The following is an 18389-nucleotide window of genomic DNA, read 5'->3' as shown; positions in this document are numbered from 1 at the left end:
GTGTACACGTGTTCCATGTGTGTGTATGCGTGTATGTATGTGTGTATGTGTACACCCGTATACACGTGTAGGTGTATATGTGTACACGTGTGTGTATGTACACGCGTGTGTGTATGTGTACACGCGTGTACACGTGTATGTGTGTATGTGTACACGCGTGTACACGTGTATGTGTGTATGTGTACACGTGTGTACACGTGTATGTGTTTGTGTGTATGTGTACACGTGTTCCATGTGTGTGTGTACGCATGTCTCGTGTTGCGTACACCGTTTGCGTTAGAATCCGGCTGCGTCGTCAGAGACGCCGGCGACGTGACACAATTTGTGATTTACCCACCCGCAGTTTCAGCAGGCGATGAAGGACCTCCCGTTCAGCACGGAGCTCGGGAACATCAGGCATGAGATGAGCTTCACACGCACCCCGCGCGCCAAGCCCTCGTCGCGATCCCAATTTTGGAAGAGGAAAAAAAAACACTTCGATACATTTCCACGTGCGCTCGATGGGTGTCACACACGCAGCAAGAGACTCGTTCCCTCTTGCAGGTTCCATGCAGACTCGCTGCAAAGGGACAGCTGCCGCTGGGGGGGGGGGGGGTGATCCGTTGAGCTAAATCACGCGTCAACATTTCCCCCTGCTGGCAGATCCATGCCCGTTTGGGGGGCCCGTGTGTTGTGTCACCCTGCGCCAGACGGAGGCTCCGTTACTCGGCACCTTGACTCTGCTCCCCCCCCCTCCTCCTCCTCCTCTCGAGTTGACGCTCGCACCGAATGGGACGATGTCTTCCGCAACTTTGGGCAGGATGGAGGTCTTGGGGTCTCAGACCTCCACCCCCCCCACCCGCGGAGAGGAGTTGCGTCTCCGCGGCTGGACACCTCACGCCGCGGGCTACAAATTGGAACGAGATGCGCGTGCGTGCGGGGAGAGTGGTGGTGCAGCGGTTAGCGCTACGCTGCGCTACGAACCCTGCGACCCGGGTTCGATTCCCGCTCACGGTCAACACCGGTGACGATTATTATCTGAACCGGTCCTGGGCCACCCCTAGGTCGACTTAGCATCAAATGAGTACCTGGTGCGGTTGTGTAAACATCGCCACTGGGGAGACAAAAGCGGTCGGGAGTTGTGCTGGCTACCCACCCCCTCGAACATCGTTGCGGCCTTCATAGGTGCTCGCGAACAGCACTTGCCCCATTGGCCTGTTAACGCTATACGGGAGATCATTGTATGATGTTGAACTTCTTTCGCATCGTACGTAGCCAATTCGTGCTAATCGGAGGTGCGGGACGCGGGTTAATCTACCGAGCAAGTGATGACAATGAATCTCAGCGGCCCCGTGGGTTCTCGCTGTCGCTGTGCAGCTCTCACGCCGCGATTGTCCGGGTTCTGATTGTTCCCGAAGAGCCGAACTGATGTTGATTCTCACTGCCCGACATCTCCCCCCTCTCTCCCCCCCCCCCACCTCTTTCCTTTGTCATAGCTTCGTGAGGTTGTACGTAGAGGACGTGGAAGAGGTGAGTGAACGTTGCTTCGGGCTTACCTCGGCGCGCTCGGGAATGCGAGGCTTTAGTCGCAGATGCCTTGCGGATTATTCGAGTGAGAGAGAGAGAGGGGGGCAAACACTTCAACGTCCAGCCGGTGCAAGTGACTCTCTCAACGCCACTGTTGGCGGACAGAGTTTCACTTGAACGAGCGATACGTTGGCCCACTCTGCGCCGTTGGTCAGACACCCTGGAAGATGTCGGAGTATCCACACTTCACCCCACCACACGTCTGACTCATTTCATATACGCGCACAGAGACAAAGATCCCCCCGTATAGCCTTAACAAAGTGTTGGGGCAAGTGCTCCTATGAATGGCCGGCACGGCACGCGAGGGGGTGGGTGGCCAGCACCACGCCCGGCCGCCTTTGTCTCCCTAGCGGTGATGTTCACGACACACCGCACAAGGTACTCATTTGAGGCTGAGTCGACCTAGGAGAAACCCCCGGTTCAGATAATAATCGTCACTGGTGTTGGCCGTGAGCGGGAATCGAACTCGGGCCGCCGGGTTTCGTAGCGCAGCATAGCGCTAACCGCTACACCCCCCCCCCCCCCACGTACTAACACAAGACAAAGACAAAGATCCCCCGTATAGCCTGAACCGACTGCTGGTGGCACTCTCACACACGGGGGCGACCGTGACAGCCGCTAAAAGACACCGTGCCGGGGTGACCCATTACATTGTTGTGTTGGTGTTGTTGCGACCCTGCTGCGGTCGAAGCAAATAGAAAGGGAGAGAAAAACAGACACATTCCGCGTGGTGTTTATTGTCACACGTGTGTCACACGTGTGTGTCCGCGTGTGTCCCGCGTGTGTCCGCAGGGATCGCGAGGTGTCACTCAAGGCGGGGGAAGTGCGTCACTCAGGTGAGGCCCGCGTCATCACACAGCCGCGGCTTCAGCTCCAGAATTCGTTCTGCGTGCCCGGATTATCACGGGGGGGGTGGGGGGGGGGGGTCCTTAAAGGGGTGCAGAACCCCGGGAAGGGGGCGGGGGTGCTGAGGCTTGGATTTTGAAGTCCACCCCCTCACCACCAACCACCACAATCTAAAAAAAATTAATACAGCGTTGTAATGATCGAAATTGAATATTTGCAGCAGGGTGATACATCCTACGGGGTAAAGTCGTGATTGCCCATAGCGGCACTGCACGTGTTACTACTGCCGGTCACGTGCAGATTGTAAATACGTTTTGTTCGTTTTGACCGCGATTCGTCTGCAGGGGTCGCACATCGCGACGCATTTAAAGCACGCAGCAACCAGGCGATTGAATGCCCACGGAGCGATTGTGGTAGAACAGTGAAAGAGTTGAATATACAGAGGGACCCACCTCCCCCTACCTCCACCTCCAAACTATAACAGCCCCAATGCCCCCCATCCCCTCCCCCCCCCAAACTTCCCCACCCATCATCAAACTTAATCCGGCTCTGTGGGCGAGTAGTCTCACACAAAGACGTCCGTTCATTCGGTCAGCAGGTGTTCACATGCGTGCCGTGGTTCGTGTTGACATTGTTTCCTTTGAGCGTCAGGTTCATTCCGAGCCACGCAATTCGAGCGCAGGATATGCACGTGCTTTGCGCGCTCTCTCTCTCTCAAGCCCGGCAGGTTTCCGAAATTAAACAGCCTTTGTGATTTTGAGCGTTTTTTGGTGCGAGGACATTTTATGTGGTGGTTGGTACGGTTGGGTTCCTGAAGATGGTCGGGTTCCTGAACATTGTCAGGCTCCTGAAAATGGTCAGGTTCCTTCCTGAAAATATGTCAGTGGGATTCATATTCGTGGTTCTTTCGGTAAAGTCACGTAGAAGGGAAACAATAAAAAATATAAAAATATATATAAACAATAAAATTCTCACGACGTTTTATATTTTTTTATTATTTTCTTGTTTCCCTTCGACGTGACTTTACCGAAAGAACCAAGAATATGAATCCCTGCAGTCACGAAAGCTTTAAATCAAAATGTATCAGTGGGATGTACATTTTTGGGGGCATTTGTGTGTTTGATTGTGTTGCGTTCTTGCCAACTTTGTGCCATCGGTGTCGTGTCAAGACGAAGCGATAATTCTGAACTTTTGTCGTAGACTGGCAAGACATCGCCCCCCCTCTCCCGCCCCATCCGTGGTGGAGAAAACGGCCCTTGGAAGGAAACGTCACAGAACTACTTTTGAGAGCCCTGATAGACTGGACTCATAAGAGTGTTGCGCAATATCAAATGTTCTTACTTTAAGTCAGAATAAGAATATGTTTTTCATACTTTGATACTGGCAAAAAAAGGTCAAATTCAGAATCAAAATATTTATTGACACTAGAGGAATCCGATTAAATTATTTTTCAGAATCGACCTGGCCACAAATTATAGCAAAAAAAAAATCGGCTTATGATGTGGAAATTCATAGCGGCAAAATAATCTAAATAATCTAAGTGACTTTATCCACAAGAGGGTTCATTGCTTTGATCACATGGGAAGTAAAACTGAAATTAGTAATTCTTAAGAGCTGGAACGTGGCCACATTTAGGGAGAAATGTATTTATTATTTTACCACCGTGATGGGTTTCTTAGTGCAGTCATTCAGTGTGCGGAGGTGAGACCCACTCCATCCACGAGATAGGAGGCGCTGGTTTAATCACAGGTGGCTGAATCCCACGGTTCAGACTCACAATGTCATTCGCTGCCAGCTTCAGTGCCCTTGTGAATTTCTGAACCACGAGGCCACCCTCTAAAAAAAATAGACATTGGTTTTATATTACCATTTACGCAAAATATATAAAAACACATGTGAACTAAAATGAAAGTGCTGACATGCATGGCTTCTTTCAAAATATTGAGAATATATCGGTTACATTTTTTGAGCTTTTGGCGGATTCATGAGCGACTGGCGTTATGCAACTGAAGTTATGCAACTGAAGTTATTCCAATGTCTCCGCCACGAACAATGCGACAATTCGCCAAGGTAATATGCTTCAGCTGTTCAATCAAGGATCAGACCTGGCCCGTTGTTATTGGGGTTTTCACAATTTAATTTGATTCCATTAAGTCTGTGCATATATATTTATGGACGCAAAAAACGAGTTCACATCAGCATTGCCATCCTCTGCCATACAACAATCGTCGGTTTTGTTCACGTCTTCAATTGTCACAGTGAATTGCAAAACATTTGTTAACCTTTTTATGCAGTCTGAAGGGTCATTGCCCGAAACGTCACATATTATATATTTTTATTTAAAGGCCACACACACAGTTGTTATTGACGAATCTGTTGAGTGGTAATTAAATGGATTAGCTCAGATAATATCGCATCATTAATCGTGATCTCGTCACATTCTTTTTAATGATCGGTCACATCATTGGCCGGATGTTGCCGTAAGGTGACGGCTCGCTGGACTTGCAATCCAGAGGCCGCCCGGTTTCATCTCCAGGCGCAGCAGTTGAACAAAAAAAACAATGGCCAAATTTGTCTTAAATCTCCGACCACCTCTCTACCATTCAGTAGTCCACCGTCGATCGGCAGGTTTGCGTGTGGTGGTGGTGAAGTGTGGGCAGCCTCACCTCTTCAAAGTTGGACGTCTGACCAGCATGGCAAAGGCCAATAACCCTCTCCAGCGGGTTCATATTCTTAGGGTTTTTCGGTAAAGTCACGTAAGTAAAAAATTTAAATTAAATTTCGATTTAAAGCTTTCGTGACTGCAGGGATTCATCTTCTTGGTTCTTTCGGTAAAGTCACGTAGAAGGGAAATAATAAAATAATAAAAATAAAACATAATAAAATAATTCTCACGACGTTTCGGCCACAACGCTGTCTCCCCGACAGACCTGGTCTTCACCTGAGGACGGCTGCTTGCGTTGTGGCCGAAACGTCGTGAGAATTATTTAATTATGTTTTATTGTGACTTTACCGAAAATTAAAATTAATAAAAGTAAAATAAAAATACGGAAGCTTGTGTTGCCTCCGAAACGTTGTGATTTTTATTTTACTTTTATTAATTTTAATTTTTTTACCTACGTGACTTTACCGAAAAAACCTAAGAATATGAATCCTTGCAGTCACGAAAGCTTCAAATCTAGAACTCTACAGGGGGGTTCTCCAGAGCGCCCCCTAGTGCAGGCCCTACTGGCAGCAGTGGCGTGAGAGAGGAAATGCAGGGGCTGCGCCTCTATCACCTTCTCCCTCGTCTCGACCATCCAAACGTCATTGCTGCATCGTCATCTTGTGCAATGGTCCCAAACATTAACGGATTGCAAAACTATTCTTCTACGTCGGTAAGCTCACGGGTTTAGATGGATTATCGCATTAAATGTGGCGTCATCATCATCTCGTGATCGCATTACACACGAACGAGTTTAACTCAAGTTGTACGGTTCCACTTGTTAATGAGGACACAGTTTGAAAATGCCACGCGCAAAAAAAAAGGTGGCAGGGCATGTTTGTTGTTTTTTTGATAGATGAACCGGCATAACAGGACGGAGAAAATTTTTAATTTAAAGAAAAAACTAAGAAACCCATGTCTCTCTTTGCGACGATGTCCTCACACGCAGCTTTGCGGGGACGGTGCATCTGACGGCTGTGGGTGCCCTGGACGGCGTGGGATGTGACTCGGTCACCGCGCTAAGCGAGATCATCCAGAGCCTCAACACCAGCTTCTCCATCAGCAACGCGAGCGGCGTCACAAACAACAACAACAGCAGCAACGCGCCGGTTTCAGACGTCAACCAGACGGGGAGTCAAAACAGCAACCGCAGGAAGCGATCAAACGGAAATAGCGACAACAAAAACAGCAATAACGGCAATAACAACAACAACAACAACGGCAATAACAACAATAACAACGACAACAACAACAACAACGACAACATCAGCAGCAGTAACGGTGATGGAAACATAAGCAGCAGCAGCAACCAAAACAACAGCACATCCACGAGCAGTGACAGCAGCAGCACCAGCAGCAGGAGCTCGGCAATCAACCAGCCTGAGAGCTCCACCACCACCCGCACGGATGGCCCCGACGACAGCCAGAACAACAACAGCAGCAACAACAGCAGCAGCAGCTGGGTGGGGGACGTGGGTACGAGTGAGGCCGACGCCGGCTACGTCGCCCAGCCGGAGCTCAGCGCTCGTCTCGTCCTCTCCTCCGTCGCTGATCTCGGTACGGGGAAGCGCGCTGAGAGTTTATCTCTCGATCTCTCGCTATCTCTCTCTCGCTCTCTAACTCGCTATCTATCTCTCGCTATCTATCTCTCACGCCGGGGAGCCGGAAAAGCCCCTCTCTGTACCAGCGTGGACGGCACCCTCGTGTTCACCTTCTGAAGCGCTCGCTCGTCACCGTGGCGTGCGCGATGACCACCACCACGTGACTTTTATTTTGTGTTGTGCGCGGTGCATTTAGCGCCACAGCGCATGGATCCATAGCGTTTGTTTATTTGTGTTGCTGGTGACTTTGTGTATTTCATATTGAAATCGCCTCCAGTGCTCTTGCTGCTGGCGGCAATAAAAGTTGTTTAGAAGTCAAAGTCTAGCTCTCTCTCTCTCTAGCTTTCTCTCTCTTGCTCTCTCTCTCTCTCTAGCTATCTCTCTGTCTCCCGCAAGAGATCACACGTTTCAGAATCAGAATATTCATACTGCAGGAGCGATCCAATTATCTGTAAAGGAAACAATACAAAAAAAACCACGATAGCGGTGTAAAGTACAAGAAAGGTGACCAAATCACCCATCCCACCACTCCACCCACCGCTCTCCACCCCGTCGCATGCCAGATCATGTTCAGCGCTGCACGCATGTCTCTATGTGTCGGTCGTGTCGCAGTTAGCGCGCTGCACTACGAACCCAGCCACCCGAATTCGATTGCGGCTCACGGCTAACACCAGTGACAGCGATTATCTGCACTGGTCCTGGCCCTCCTCTAGGTTGACTGGTGCGGTGTGTAACATCATCGCTACTGGGGAGACAAAGGTGGTTCGGGCGTGGTGCTAGCCAGCCACGCTCTCTCGTGTGCCGTGCCGGCCTTCATAGGTGCTCGCTAACAGCACTTGTGGGGAGCGATAGCGCGCTGCGCTATGAGCCTGGCGACCCGGGTTCGATTCCCGCTCACGGCCAACACCAGTGACGATTATCTGAAACGGTCCTGGGCCTCCCCTAGGTCGACTCAGCCTCAAACGAGTACCTGTTGCGGTGTGTAAACATCGCCACTAGGGAGACAAAGGCGGTCAGGCGTGGTGCTGGCCACTCACCTCCTCATGTACCGTTCCGACCTTCATAGGTGCTCGCTAACAGCACTTGCCCCGACAGTCGGTTAAGGCTATATGGGGGATCTTTGTCTTTGGCTGTGTGTGTGTCCGTGTGTGTGTTCCTCGAGCAGCCGTCTGCCAAGGCGAGGTGAAAGCGACGCGCAGCAAAGGCGTCTACAGCTGGCCCCAGACGCGATCGCCGTTCAGCGCCTCCGTGCCCTGCGCTCAGAACCCCAACCGGACGGTCACGCGCACCTGGTCAGTGACGATACGGCCCTGATATAAAGAACTAAACTATCTTCTTGGTTCTTTCGGTAAAGTCACGTGGAAGGGAAATAATAAAATAATGAAAATTAAACATAATAAAATAAATTTCTCACGACGTTTCGGCCACAACGCAAGCAGCCGTCCTCAGGTGAAGAACAGGGCTGTCGGAAAGACAGCGTCCGAATGAACACCACCAAGCTTGGCAGCGTATATTTAAGCTTGGTCAGAGGAGGAGAGCGCCTTGACAAAGCTTGGTGGTGTTCATTCGGACGCTGTCTTTCCGACAGCCCTGTTTTTCACCTGAGAACGGGTGCTTGCGTTGTGGCCGAAACGTCGTGAGAATTTTATTATGTTTTATTTTTATTATTTTATTATTTCCCTTCTACGTGACTTTACCGAAAGAACCAAGAAGATGAATCTCTGCAGTCATGAAAGCTTTAAATCGAAACTAAACTATCTTCACGTGGAAAATGTATAGCAGCCGAATACTTGAAACACACGTTGGTTTTAAATGTGGAAGGGAAAAAAAAGCGGGGGACCCGGTGATAAATCCATGCGACCATGGGGAGAGAGACACGCAAAGTCAAAATGTACCGGCGTCAGGGTTGGGATTGAACCCACGGTCTCCTGCATACCAGGCGAGGTGGTTAACATCTCACCACCGTGGCGCCCTTTACAATGCCTCCAACCTCACTGGAGATGCGCTCCCAGTTTGTGAATTCAACAGCATCATCAGCCATGGTCAAAATTCATCAGCATCATCATCATCGGTAAAGTCACGTAGGTAGAAATAAAATAAAATAAAAATGAAAACAACTAAATTAAATCACGACGTTTCGTCGTGATTTAATTTAGTTGTTTTCATTTTCACCTACGTGACTTTACCGAAAAACCAAAGAGTATGGATCCTTGCAGTCACAAAAACTTCAAATCTAGAATCATCATCATCCCTTGCAGCAGCGGCTTTTGGCTGACCATCGAACAAAGACGGTCGCCACATCGCGCGCTTTCAGATGCGCTTCTGCGGCCGTCTGGAACACTCTTCCTGATATTAGGAAGCAAATGGAGTTATGCACTTTTAAATCTAAATTTAAAACGCGCTTCTTTAGAACTGCTTTTTGTGTTCAGTCTGTTGCCCTTCCCCCGCACCTCCGATGAGCACGGTTGGCTACGACAGATGCCAAACAAGTCCAAAGTACAAACACACCAGGGGCGGTTTCTTCATTAGGGCGATTGGGCGACGCACCACCAATCTCAGCCGTTACTGTGCCTCTGGATATAGTCCAATCAGCGTCATGTCACGTTCTGTGGAGTACCGCCTCTTTTTGGGCGATTTCACTCCGGCTGAGAATCGCCCCGAGTGGCCCCATAGACTTACATTCAAAGATGTTTTTTTTCGAAGGGCGGGCGCTGCAATGCATTCTCTATGGCTTCCGGGAGGGCTCGCACTAACGTGCTTACGTCATTATACGTAAGCACGTTTCATCCAACAATATAATTTGTCGCCACCTAGTGGAATCTTTAATAAAAGAAACTGAGTGGATTGTAATAATAGTGAATATAGAAACAAAGAAGATGTATTGTAAGAGTCACTTTATTTTTCATTAATATTAAAGAAGTGAAGTTGCCTTTACATGCTTAAGCTGTTAATTTATCCATTCCATGGGTGGACCTTATCCTTATCAATCATCCAGACATTTGCCCCCCCTGAGAGATTTTGCAGGAGCCGCCACTGAAACACACGTACTTAATCCACTGCTGGATGAAGGCCCCTTCCCGAAGCCGATGTTGATGTTGTTTGTTGTTGATGTTTGCGACAGCGAGCGGGAGCCGTTTGCTGCCAGTGCCCGTTGGCTGGATCCGGACGTGAGCGCCTGCGAGGACATTGAGGGTAAGAGTTCGAGTCGCGGTCCGGGCCGGAGCGTCGAGGTGGGCACGGTGCACAGACTGCCCCCCCCCATCATCATCACCGCCTCGGAAGCCTGTTTGCGAGCAGCCTTCACAGGTCCTGCTTGCGAACAGCACTTAGCCCAACAGTCTGTTCAGGCTATACGAGTGGGGGGGGATCTTTGTCTTTGTTGTACACCCGTGTACGTTTTGACGCACGTGCATGTATGTCTGTCTGTGTGTGTGTGTGTGTCTGTGCATGTCTGTCTGTATGCATGTCTGTCTGTGTGTGTGTGTCTGTGTGTGTCTGTGTGTGTGTGTATATATGTGTGTGGGGAGCGGTAGTGTAGCGGTTAGCGCGCTGCGCTACGAACCTGGCGACTCAGGTTTAATTCCCGCTCACAGCCAACACCAGCTACGATTATTTGAACCGGTCCTGGGCCTCCCCTATGTCGACTCAGCCTCAAATGAGTACCTGGTGTGACGTGTAAACATCGCCACTGGGGAGACAAAGGCGGCCGGGCGTGGTACTGGCCACCCACCCCCTCGTGTACCGTTCCGGCCTTCATAGGTGCTCGCTAACAGCACTTGCCCCAACAATCTGTTAAGGCTATACGGGTGATCTTTATCTTTGTAAATGTGTGTGTCTGTGTGTGTGTCTGTCTGTGTCCGTGCGTGTGTTCCTCGAGCAGCCGTCTGCCAGGGCGAGGTGAACGCAACGCGCAGCAAAGGCATCTACAGCTGGCCCCAGACGCCGTCGCCGTTCAACGCCTCCGTGCCCTGCGCTCAGAACCCCAACCAGACGGCCACGCGCACCTGGTCAGTGACGAAATGGCCCCATCTCTAGCACTAAACTTATCCCCCCCCCCCCTCTTGATTTGAAGCTTTCGTGACTGCAGGAATGCATACTCTTTGATCGCAACACCAGCAATTTTCATCAGGTGGAACAACCACCTGATGAGGATTGCTTGTGTTTTGCGATCGAAACGTCGTGATTTTATTTTATTTCTACCTACGTGACTTTACCGAAAGAACCAAAGAGTACCCCCCCTCTTCCCCCTCCACCCACCCGACTACACCAGCTTTGCCTCACTCGGTTGGTTTTCCTTCCCCCCTCCCTCCGTGACCTCCATCTCTATTCGACCGTCCACCTTCTCCCCGACTTGGCGTCCCTGGCTTGGTTGGTGAAGGGCACTCACCCCCCCTCCCCCCACCACCTTTTACCTCCCGCCTCCTCCATACGGTTCAGTCACATCGAGGGGTTATCGTCCGTGAATTACGACACCCACTTGTGTGCTGTATTGGGCTCGCGTTTTGTTAATATGAAAGAAAAAACCTCTACAAACGATTTACATTTTATCGCGAAAGGGCCGCTGAGCTGTACCATACAGCTCTTTTTCCAGAAGTGACCTGGCTATCACAAATGACGAGCTCAACTCAGTCGCTTATCATCATGTGGAAATTTATAGCGGCCAAATACTCTGAACGCACGTGTATTATAAATATGGAGGGAGCGGAACTGGAGGACCCAGAGACAATCCACATGGCCACGGGGAGAGAGACATGCAAACTCCAAAAATACAGCAGACATCAGGGTCGTGATTGAACCCACGACCTCCTGTAGGCCAGGCGAGGTAGTTAACATCTTACCACCGTGGCACCCTCCACGATGTCTCCACACCCACTGGAGATGCGCTCGCAGTTTGTGAATTCATGAGCATCATCAGCCATGGTCAAAATTCATCAGCATCATCATCCCTCGCAACAGTGGCGTTTGGCTGGCAATTGAACAAATGATGTCACCGCATCGCGCGCTTTCAGATGCCCTTCTTCCGCCCTCTGGAACGCTCTTCCTTCCGATGTTAGCAAACCACTTGAGCTCTGCGCTTTTAAATCTAAATTGACAACTCATTTCTTTAGAACTGCTTTTTGTGTTTAGTCTGTTGTCCTTCCCCCGCACCTCCAATTCACACGGTTAGCTACGTAAGATACCAGCGAAGTTCAACATACACACGTACACCATCCACTGCTGGATGAAGGCCTCCCCCAAGCCGATGTTGATGTTGTTTGTTGTTGATGTTTGCGACAGCGAGCTGACGCCGTTTGGTGTCAGTGCCCGTTGGCTGGATCCGGACGTGAGCGCCTGCGAGGACATTGAGGGTAAGAGTTCGAGTCGCGGTCTGAGCCGGAGCGTCGAGGTGGGCACGGTGCACAGACTGCCCCCCCCCCCATCACCCCCTCGGAAGCCTGTTTGCGAGCAGCCTTCACAGCTCCTGCTCGCGAACAGCACTAAGCCCAACAGTCTGTTCAGGCTATACGAGGTGGGGGGGGGGGGTTGTCTTTGTTGTACACCTGTGTACGCTTTGACGCACGTGCGTGTGTGTCTGTGTGTGTATGTCTGTGTGTGTGTGTGTCTGTGTGTGTGTCTGTGTGTGTCTGCGTGTGGGGAGTGGTAGTGTAGCGGTTAGCGCGCTGCGCTACGTACCTGGCGACCCGGGTTCAATTGCCGCTCACAGCCAACACCAGCTACGATTATTTCAACCGGTCCTGGGCCTCCCCTAGGTCGACTCAGCCTGAAATGAGTACCTGGTGTGATGTGTAAACATCACCACTGGGGAGACAAAGGCGGCCTGGCGTGGTGCTGGCCACCCAGCCCCTCGTGTGCCGTGCCGGCCTTCATAGGTGCTCATTAACAGCACTTGCCCCAACAATCTGTTTAAGGCTATACAGGTGATCTTTATCTTTGCTTGTGTGTGTGTGTCTGTGTGTCTGTCTGCAGCCGTCTGCCGGGAAGAGGTGAACGCGACGCGCGACAAAGGCATTTACAGCTGGCCCCAGACGCGGTCGCCGTTCAACGCCTCCGTGCCCTGTGCTCAGAACCCCAACCAGACGGCCACGCGCACCTGGTCAGTGACGATCGCAGCCCCAACTCTAGAACTAAGCTATCCGATGATGCTGGATGTAATTGCCAGCGAAACGTCGTACTCAAACATTGTAAATGTTGTGGATTCCCTATTCAACACACCGGTGGGCTAAAGCAGTGAACTATTTGTCTTTTGTCAACGTGACACTTTTTTTACTGATTGGCTGTGTCGGGTGGTGGAGGGTTACGACACATTTATAAATAATAACGCGATCTAACCCAAAGACGTTTATTATGAATAATATTGGACGCGAAAGCCTACGTGTTAAACTACCCCCCCCCCTTCTTCCCCCTCCACCCACCCTACTACACCAGCTTTGCCTCACTCGGTTGTTTATACTTCTCCCTCCGTCCGTTACCTCTGTCCCTATTCCCCCCACCACCTTTTACCTCCCGCTGCCTCCATACGGTTCAGTCGCGTCGGGGGTTATCGTCCGTGAATTACGACACCCGCTTGTGTGCTGTATCGGGCTCGCGTTTTGCTAATATGAAAGCAAAAGGAAACCCCTATAAACTATTTTTACCGGGAAAGGCCCTCTGAGCTTCACCATGGAGCTCTTGTGTCCAGAAGCGACCTGGCGATCACAGATGACGAGCTCAACTTCAGTGGCTTATCTTCACGTGGAAATGTATTTTCGCCAAAGACTCTGAACGCGTGATGTTGATTCTAAATATGGAGGGGGAAAAAACTGGGGGACCCGGAGACAAATCCACGCGACCACGGGGAGAGAGACATGGAAACTCCAAAATACAGCAGGCGTCAGGTTCGGCATCGAACCCACAACCTCCTGCTTACCAGGCGAGAGAGTTAACATCGCCTAGCCACCGTGGCGCCTTCCACGATGCCTTCATGCTCATTGGGGACGCTTCTCCCAGTTAATTCATCAGCATCATCAGCCATGGTCAAAATTCATCAGCAGCAGCATCATCATCATCAGCAGCATCATCATCATCATCATCCCTTGCAGCAGCGGCTTTTGGGTGGCCATCGAACAAAAATGGTCACCGCGTCGCATGCTTTCAGATGTGCTTCTTGCGGCCGTCTGGAACGTTCTGCCTTCCGATATTAGGAAGCCACGGGAGCTCTGCACTTTAAATCTCAATTGAAAACTCAATTTTTTAGAACTGCTTTTTGTGTTTAGTTTCTTGTCCTTCCCCCCCAGTCGGTGAAAGACGATGTAAAATAAACTCAGCATGCGTACACAATCCACTGCTGGATGAACGCCTCCCCCAAGCCGATTTTGATCGCGTCGTTGTTTGTTGTTGATGTTTGCAACAGCGAGCTGATGCCGTTTGGTGTCAGTGCCCAGTGGCTGGATGCGGATGTCAGCGCCTGCGAGGACATTCAGGGTGAGAGTTTGAGTCGTGGTCGCGGTCCGAGCCGGCGCGTCGAAGTGGGCACGATGTACAGACTGCCCCCCCCCCATCACCCCCCCCCCATCACCCCCCCATCACCCCTCCCCCCCCATCACCTCCACCCCCTCCCCCCGCTTCATAAATCCCACTCAGCGATGTAAACGGGTTTACCGGTGCAGGTGTACGTACTCCCTCCTACGAGACGTCTTTCCGGCGTGGAAGGCAAAACCCCAAATCCCGTCTAGGGACGGCACTCTAGAGCTCCCGGCTGGTGTGAGACCTGTCCACCAGCGGTGTCGCGAGCAAGCAGTTGCAGGGCTGCACCTTTATCCCTCTCTGCCGTGCACCGGTGGGCAGTGGAAACGTTGGCGAGGGTTAAACAGCACTTGGAAAAATAGTTTGGTAAAAAGTTTCCTCTGGAAACGGGGGGGGGGGGGGGTGTGGGAGTTGGGGGGGGGGAGTTGGGGGGATGGGGATCAGGTGTCAGTGCGCGCAAAGCCTGCCCCGCTTGCGTTCATCCGTGTCGTGTTTATCTGAACGCCACTCTCTCTACGTGGGCGCGTCTGTACGCGCTCGCTGGCTCACGCGTGTGTGCACTCGCTCACTAGCTCACGCGTGTGCGCACTCGCTCGCTAGCTCACGCGTGTGCGCACTCGCTCGCTAGCTCACGCGTGTGCTCACTCGCTCGCTAGCTCACGCGTGTGCGCACTCGCTCGCTAGCTCACGCGTGTGCGCACTCGCTCGCTAGCTCACGTGTGTGCGCACTCGCTCACTAGCTCACGCGTGTGCTCACTCGCTCGCTAGCTCACGCGTGTGCGCACTCGCTCGCTAGCTCACGCGTGTGCGCACTCGCTCGCTAGCTCACGCGTGCGCGCACTCGCTCGCTAGCTCACGCGTGTGTGCACTCGCACGCTAGCTCACGCGTGTGCGCACTCGCTCGCTAGCTCACGTGTGTGCGCACTCGCTCACTCGCTCACGCGTGTGTGCACTCGCACGCTAGCTCACGCGTGTGCGCACTCGCTCACTAGCTCACGCGTGTGCGCACTCGCTCGCTAGCTCACGCGTGTGTGCACTCGCTCGCTAGCTCACGCGTGTGCGCACTCGCTCGCTAGCTCACGCGTGTGCGCACTCGCTCGCTAGCTCACGCGTGTGTGCACTCGCTCGCTCGCTCACTCGCTCACGCGTCCATGCGCCTGCACTACAAACCCAGTGGCCTGAGTTCGAATTCCGATTCCCGCTCGTGGCCAACAGCGGTGACAAATATCCGAACTGGTCCTGTGCCTCTCCTAGATCGACTCATCCTAAAGTTAGTACCCGGTGTGGTGTGTAAACGTCGCCACTGGGGAGACAAAGGCGGTCGGGCGTGGTGCTGGCCACCCACCCCCTCGTGTGCCATGCCGGCCATCATAGTTGCTCGCTTACAACACTTGCCCCAACAGTCTACTAAGGCTACACGGCAGATCTACGTCTTTGTTTGTCTTTGCAGTGTTCTGTCGGTGGATCACAGCGGTCATCGTGGACAGAGGGGAGTACGAGTGGCCGTCGACGCAAGCTGGCCAGTCGGCATCCGTACCGTGCATGCAGAACCCCGAGAGTAACGCCACGATGCGATGGTACGTGGTCCGCGCGGTTTCCACCGGGTGCGACGAGTCGCTGCGAAAAGGAACGGTGCCCTTCATCCAGCAGCGGAACGATCGCGGCCGATGAGCGTTGATTTTTGCGTCCTTCTATTTAACCTTGGAGATGAATACAACCCATTGAGTCGATGGCTGAATCCAAGGTCCCAGAGATACGGTGGTGGGATGTTAACTCCCTCGCCTGGTACGCAGGAGGTCGTGGGTTCGATCCCGACCCTGACGCCTGCTGCTGTATATTTGGAGTTTGCGTGTCTCTCTCATTCTCATCATCACGGTGGTTAGGAGATGTTGACGACCTCGCCTGGTGTGCAGGAGGTTGTGGGTTCGATCCCGACCCTGACGCCTGCTGCTGTATATTTGGAGTTTGCGTGTCTCTCTCTCATCATCATCACGGTGGCTAGGAGATGTTAACTACCTCGCCTGGTATACAGGAGGTCGTGGGTTCGATCCCGACCTTGACGCCTGCTGTATATTTGGAGTTTGCGGTGTTTTCTTTCTCTCTCTCTCTCACCCCGTGGTCGCGTGGATTTTTCTGACGTGCGTTCTCGGTATTTGGCTGCTATAAATGTTCCACCTTGATGATAAGCCACTTCGTTGAGCGAGTATTTGTGGCCAGGTATAACTTCATGTTCTAATTCCGATTATTTTTTATGGCTCAACGATCACGTGGCTCTGATTGCTCGCTGGAGCTACGGCCCACCGGCCGGCTGGATTCATTATTATGTTCTGCAAATCATCCGTCATCATCATCATCTTCATGCTACTTTTGCATGTGCTCTGAGACACGTTTTGTCTATCCCTCATTCTGCTTTTTAACTCCGAGTGCAAGAGTAGATCGAGTCCCGCGGGGCAGAGCCAGCGATGACTCGAATATATTTCGCGCAAGGCCTTGCTCCCAACGTCCCTTCTGGGAGTGCAGAATCCCAGCAACGGCGATTTGGCGCGAGAAAAATAGAAAAATCCGCCGGTACTGCTTTCGACATCCCAGTGTCTCGTCAGCAGAGTCGGGCTCGCTCGAATCGGTGCTGGTGAACTGCCAGACGTTCGCCTTTTGGCGTTCCCTGGTCTCACACTGGTGAGAGACTAGGCCCTAAAGAAGGCTGTCTCTGCTGTAGTCCAATCAATTTCAATGACAATGCCATATATTTATTATCGGAGTTTGTTTACATGTTCACCGCAAGTACGTGTGGTTAATGCGGACGTGATGCCTTGCAAAAGGTTTTTATTTGGTGGTTGAACATCTTAACACGACCGTTTTGTTTGCCAGAAAGGGTAACACCTATTCGTATTCGTCATGGCAGATGTTTATGGGCGAGGACCTCTCTCCCGTAAAGATATGGGTCCCGGCGATTATTAAAATCGTTCACACATTCCCGGCTCGCGTGGCGCACTGGGTAACGCGACACTTGTAAACTGTGCCGTGGGATCTGCAGTGTGCTTCGTTGAGCATGGGGGGAACGAGTGTTACGTGACTGCCGCATGTTTAGTTAATTCCGTCTCTCTCTCTCTCTCGTGTTGGACAGCGATCGGGAACCATACGAGATTGTGGCTCGATGGGCAGAGGCCAATGTCAGCAACTGCAACATCGTTACAGGTACATCCACTGCCAGGGCTACCCACGGCCATTGCGGGGAAATCTTTTGAGCTACGTCCTGGAAAATAACTTAATTACCCACGTACCTTTCTTTATTTTGTCATACAACGCCGGCCTTGGCGAGCGTCAGTCGGTGAGTTCGACTCCTGCTCGCAGCCGTCATCGGATGACGAGCATCTGAACCGGTCCCGGGCATCCCCTAGGGGTCGACTCAACCTCAAGCGACGACCTCGTGCTACACGTTCACATCGCCACTAGGGAGAGATGTTGGCCACACGCGCAACCTCATGTGCCGTGCCGGCCTTCGTAGGTGCCGCTCGCTGACGGCACTTTGCCCCGACAGTCTGTTGAAGGCTACGCCGCGGGTGTGGGATCTTTTGCCTGTTGTGCAGCTTCGTGCCCCAACGAGACGACGCTGAGCGACAAGAAGGGGTCGTACGCGTGGCCGTCGACGCCGCAGTCGTTCGACACGTCCCTGCCGTGCCGGCAGAACCCCGAAAAGAACGCCACGCGCGCCTGGTGAGCGCCGCTTTGCGGGGTTTTTTTGTGCCCGGCACCGATCGTCCTGGTCGAGTTCGTTTTCGTTTGTTCGTGTGATATTTTCGTCGAGATAACGAGAAAGCTCTTCTCTCTCTCTCTCTGTCAGTGGCGATCCCCTGCGTCGCCATGCCAGGAAGTTAGGATCTCTCTCTCCCTCTGATCCCACCGTGTGGGACTCTCCACGCGTGCGATTCACGAGTTTGGCGGATTTTAAAGTGCCGTCCGATCATTACGACAAAAATAATCATCATAATAATACAGAATGAGAATATTCGTGCTGGAAGAATCCGATGAGCCTATGAAGCTCTTTTTCACAGGTGACCAGTAGGGGCACGAGGTAAACACGTTACAACAATATACAAAACAAACCACGTGATAGGAGTGCATGGCTGGCAACCCATACGGCTTACCGCGTATTTTTGTGCAGGGAAATT

At 51.9% G+C, this 18389-nt stretch overlaps 1 protein-coding gene across 1 annotated transcript in view; it reads left to right on the top strand.

Annotated features, from left to right (window-relative positions):
• Nucleotides 1-18389, top strand: part of LOC144948543 (uncharacterized) — a 74746-nt gene that overhangs the window by 22564 nt on the left and 33793 nt on the right. The window contains exons 5-17 of the mRNA XM_078878113.1: nt 344-396; nt 1476-1509; nt 2359-2402; nt 6066-6673; nt 7883-8009; nt 9839-9909; nt 10598-10724; nt 11995-12065; nt 12685-12811; nt 14108-14178; nt 15671-15797; nt 17345-17415; nt 17808-17934. Of these exons, the coding sequence (XP_078734239.1) occupies nt 344-396; nt 1476-1509; nt 2359-2402; nt 6066-6673; nt 7883-8009; nt 9839-9909; nt 10598-10724; nt 11995-12065; nt 12685-12811; nt 14108-14178; nt 15671-15797; nt 17345-17415; nt 17808-17934 (1658 nt within the window). The remainder of the gene's footprint in view (nt 1-343; nt 397-1475; nt 1510-2358; nt 2403-6065; nt 6674-7882; nt 8010-9838; nt 9910-10597; nt 10725-11994; nt 12066-12684; nt 12812-14107; nt 14179-15670; nt 15798-17344; nt 17416-17807; nt 17935-18389) is intronic.

Source organism: Lampetra fluviatilis, chromosome 50, assembly GCF_964198595.1.
Source record: "Lampetra fluviatilis chromosome 50, kcLamFluv1.1, whole genome shotgun sequence".
Taxonomy (NCBI): Eukaryota; Metazoa; Chordata; class Hyperoartia; order Petromyzontiformes; family Petromyzontidae; genus Lampetra; species Lampetra fluviatilis.
Note: the sequence above shows the minus strand (reverse complement) of the source record. Positions and strands in the feature narration are given on the sequence as shown.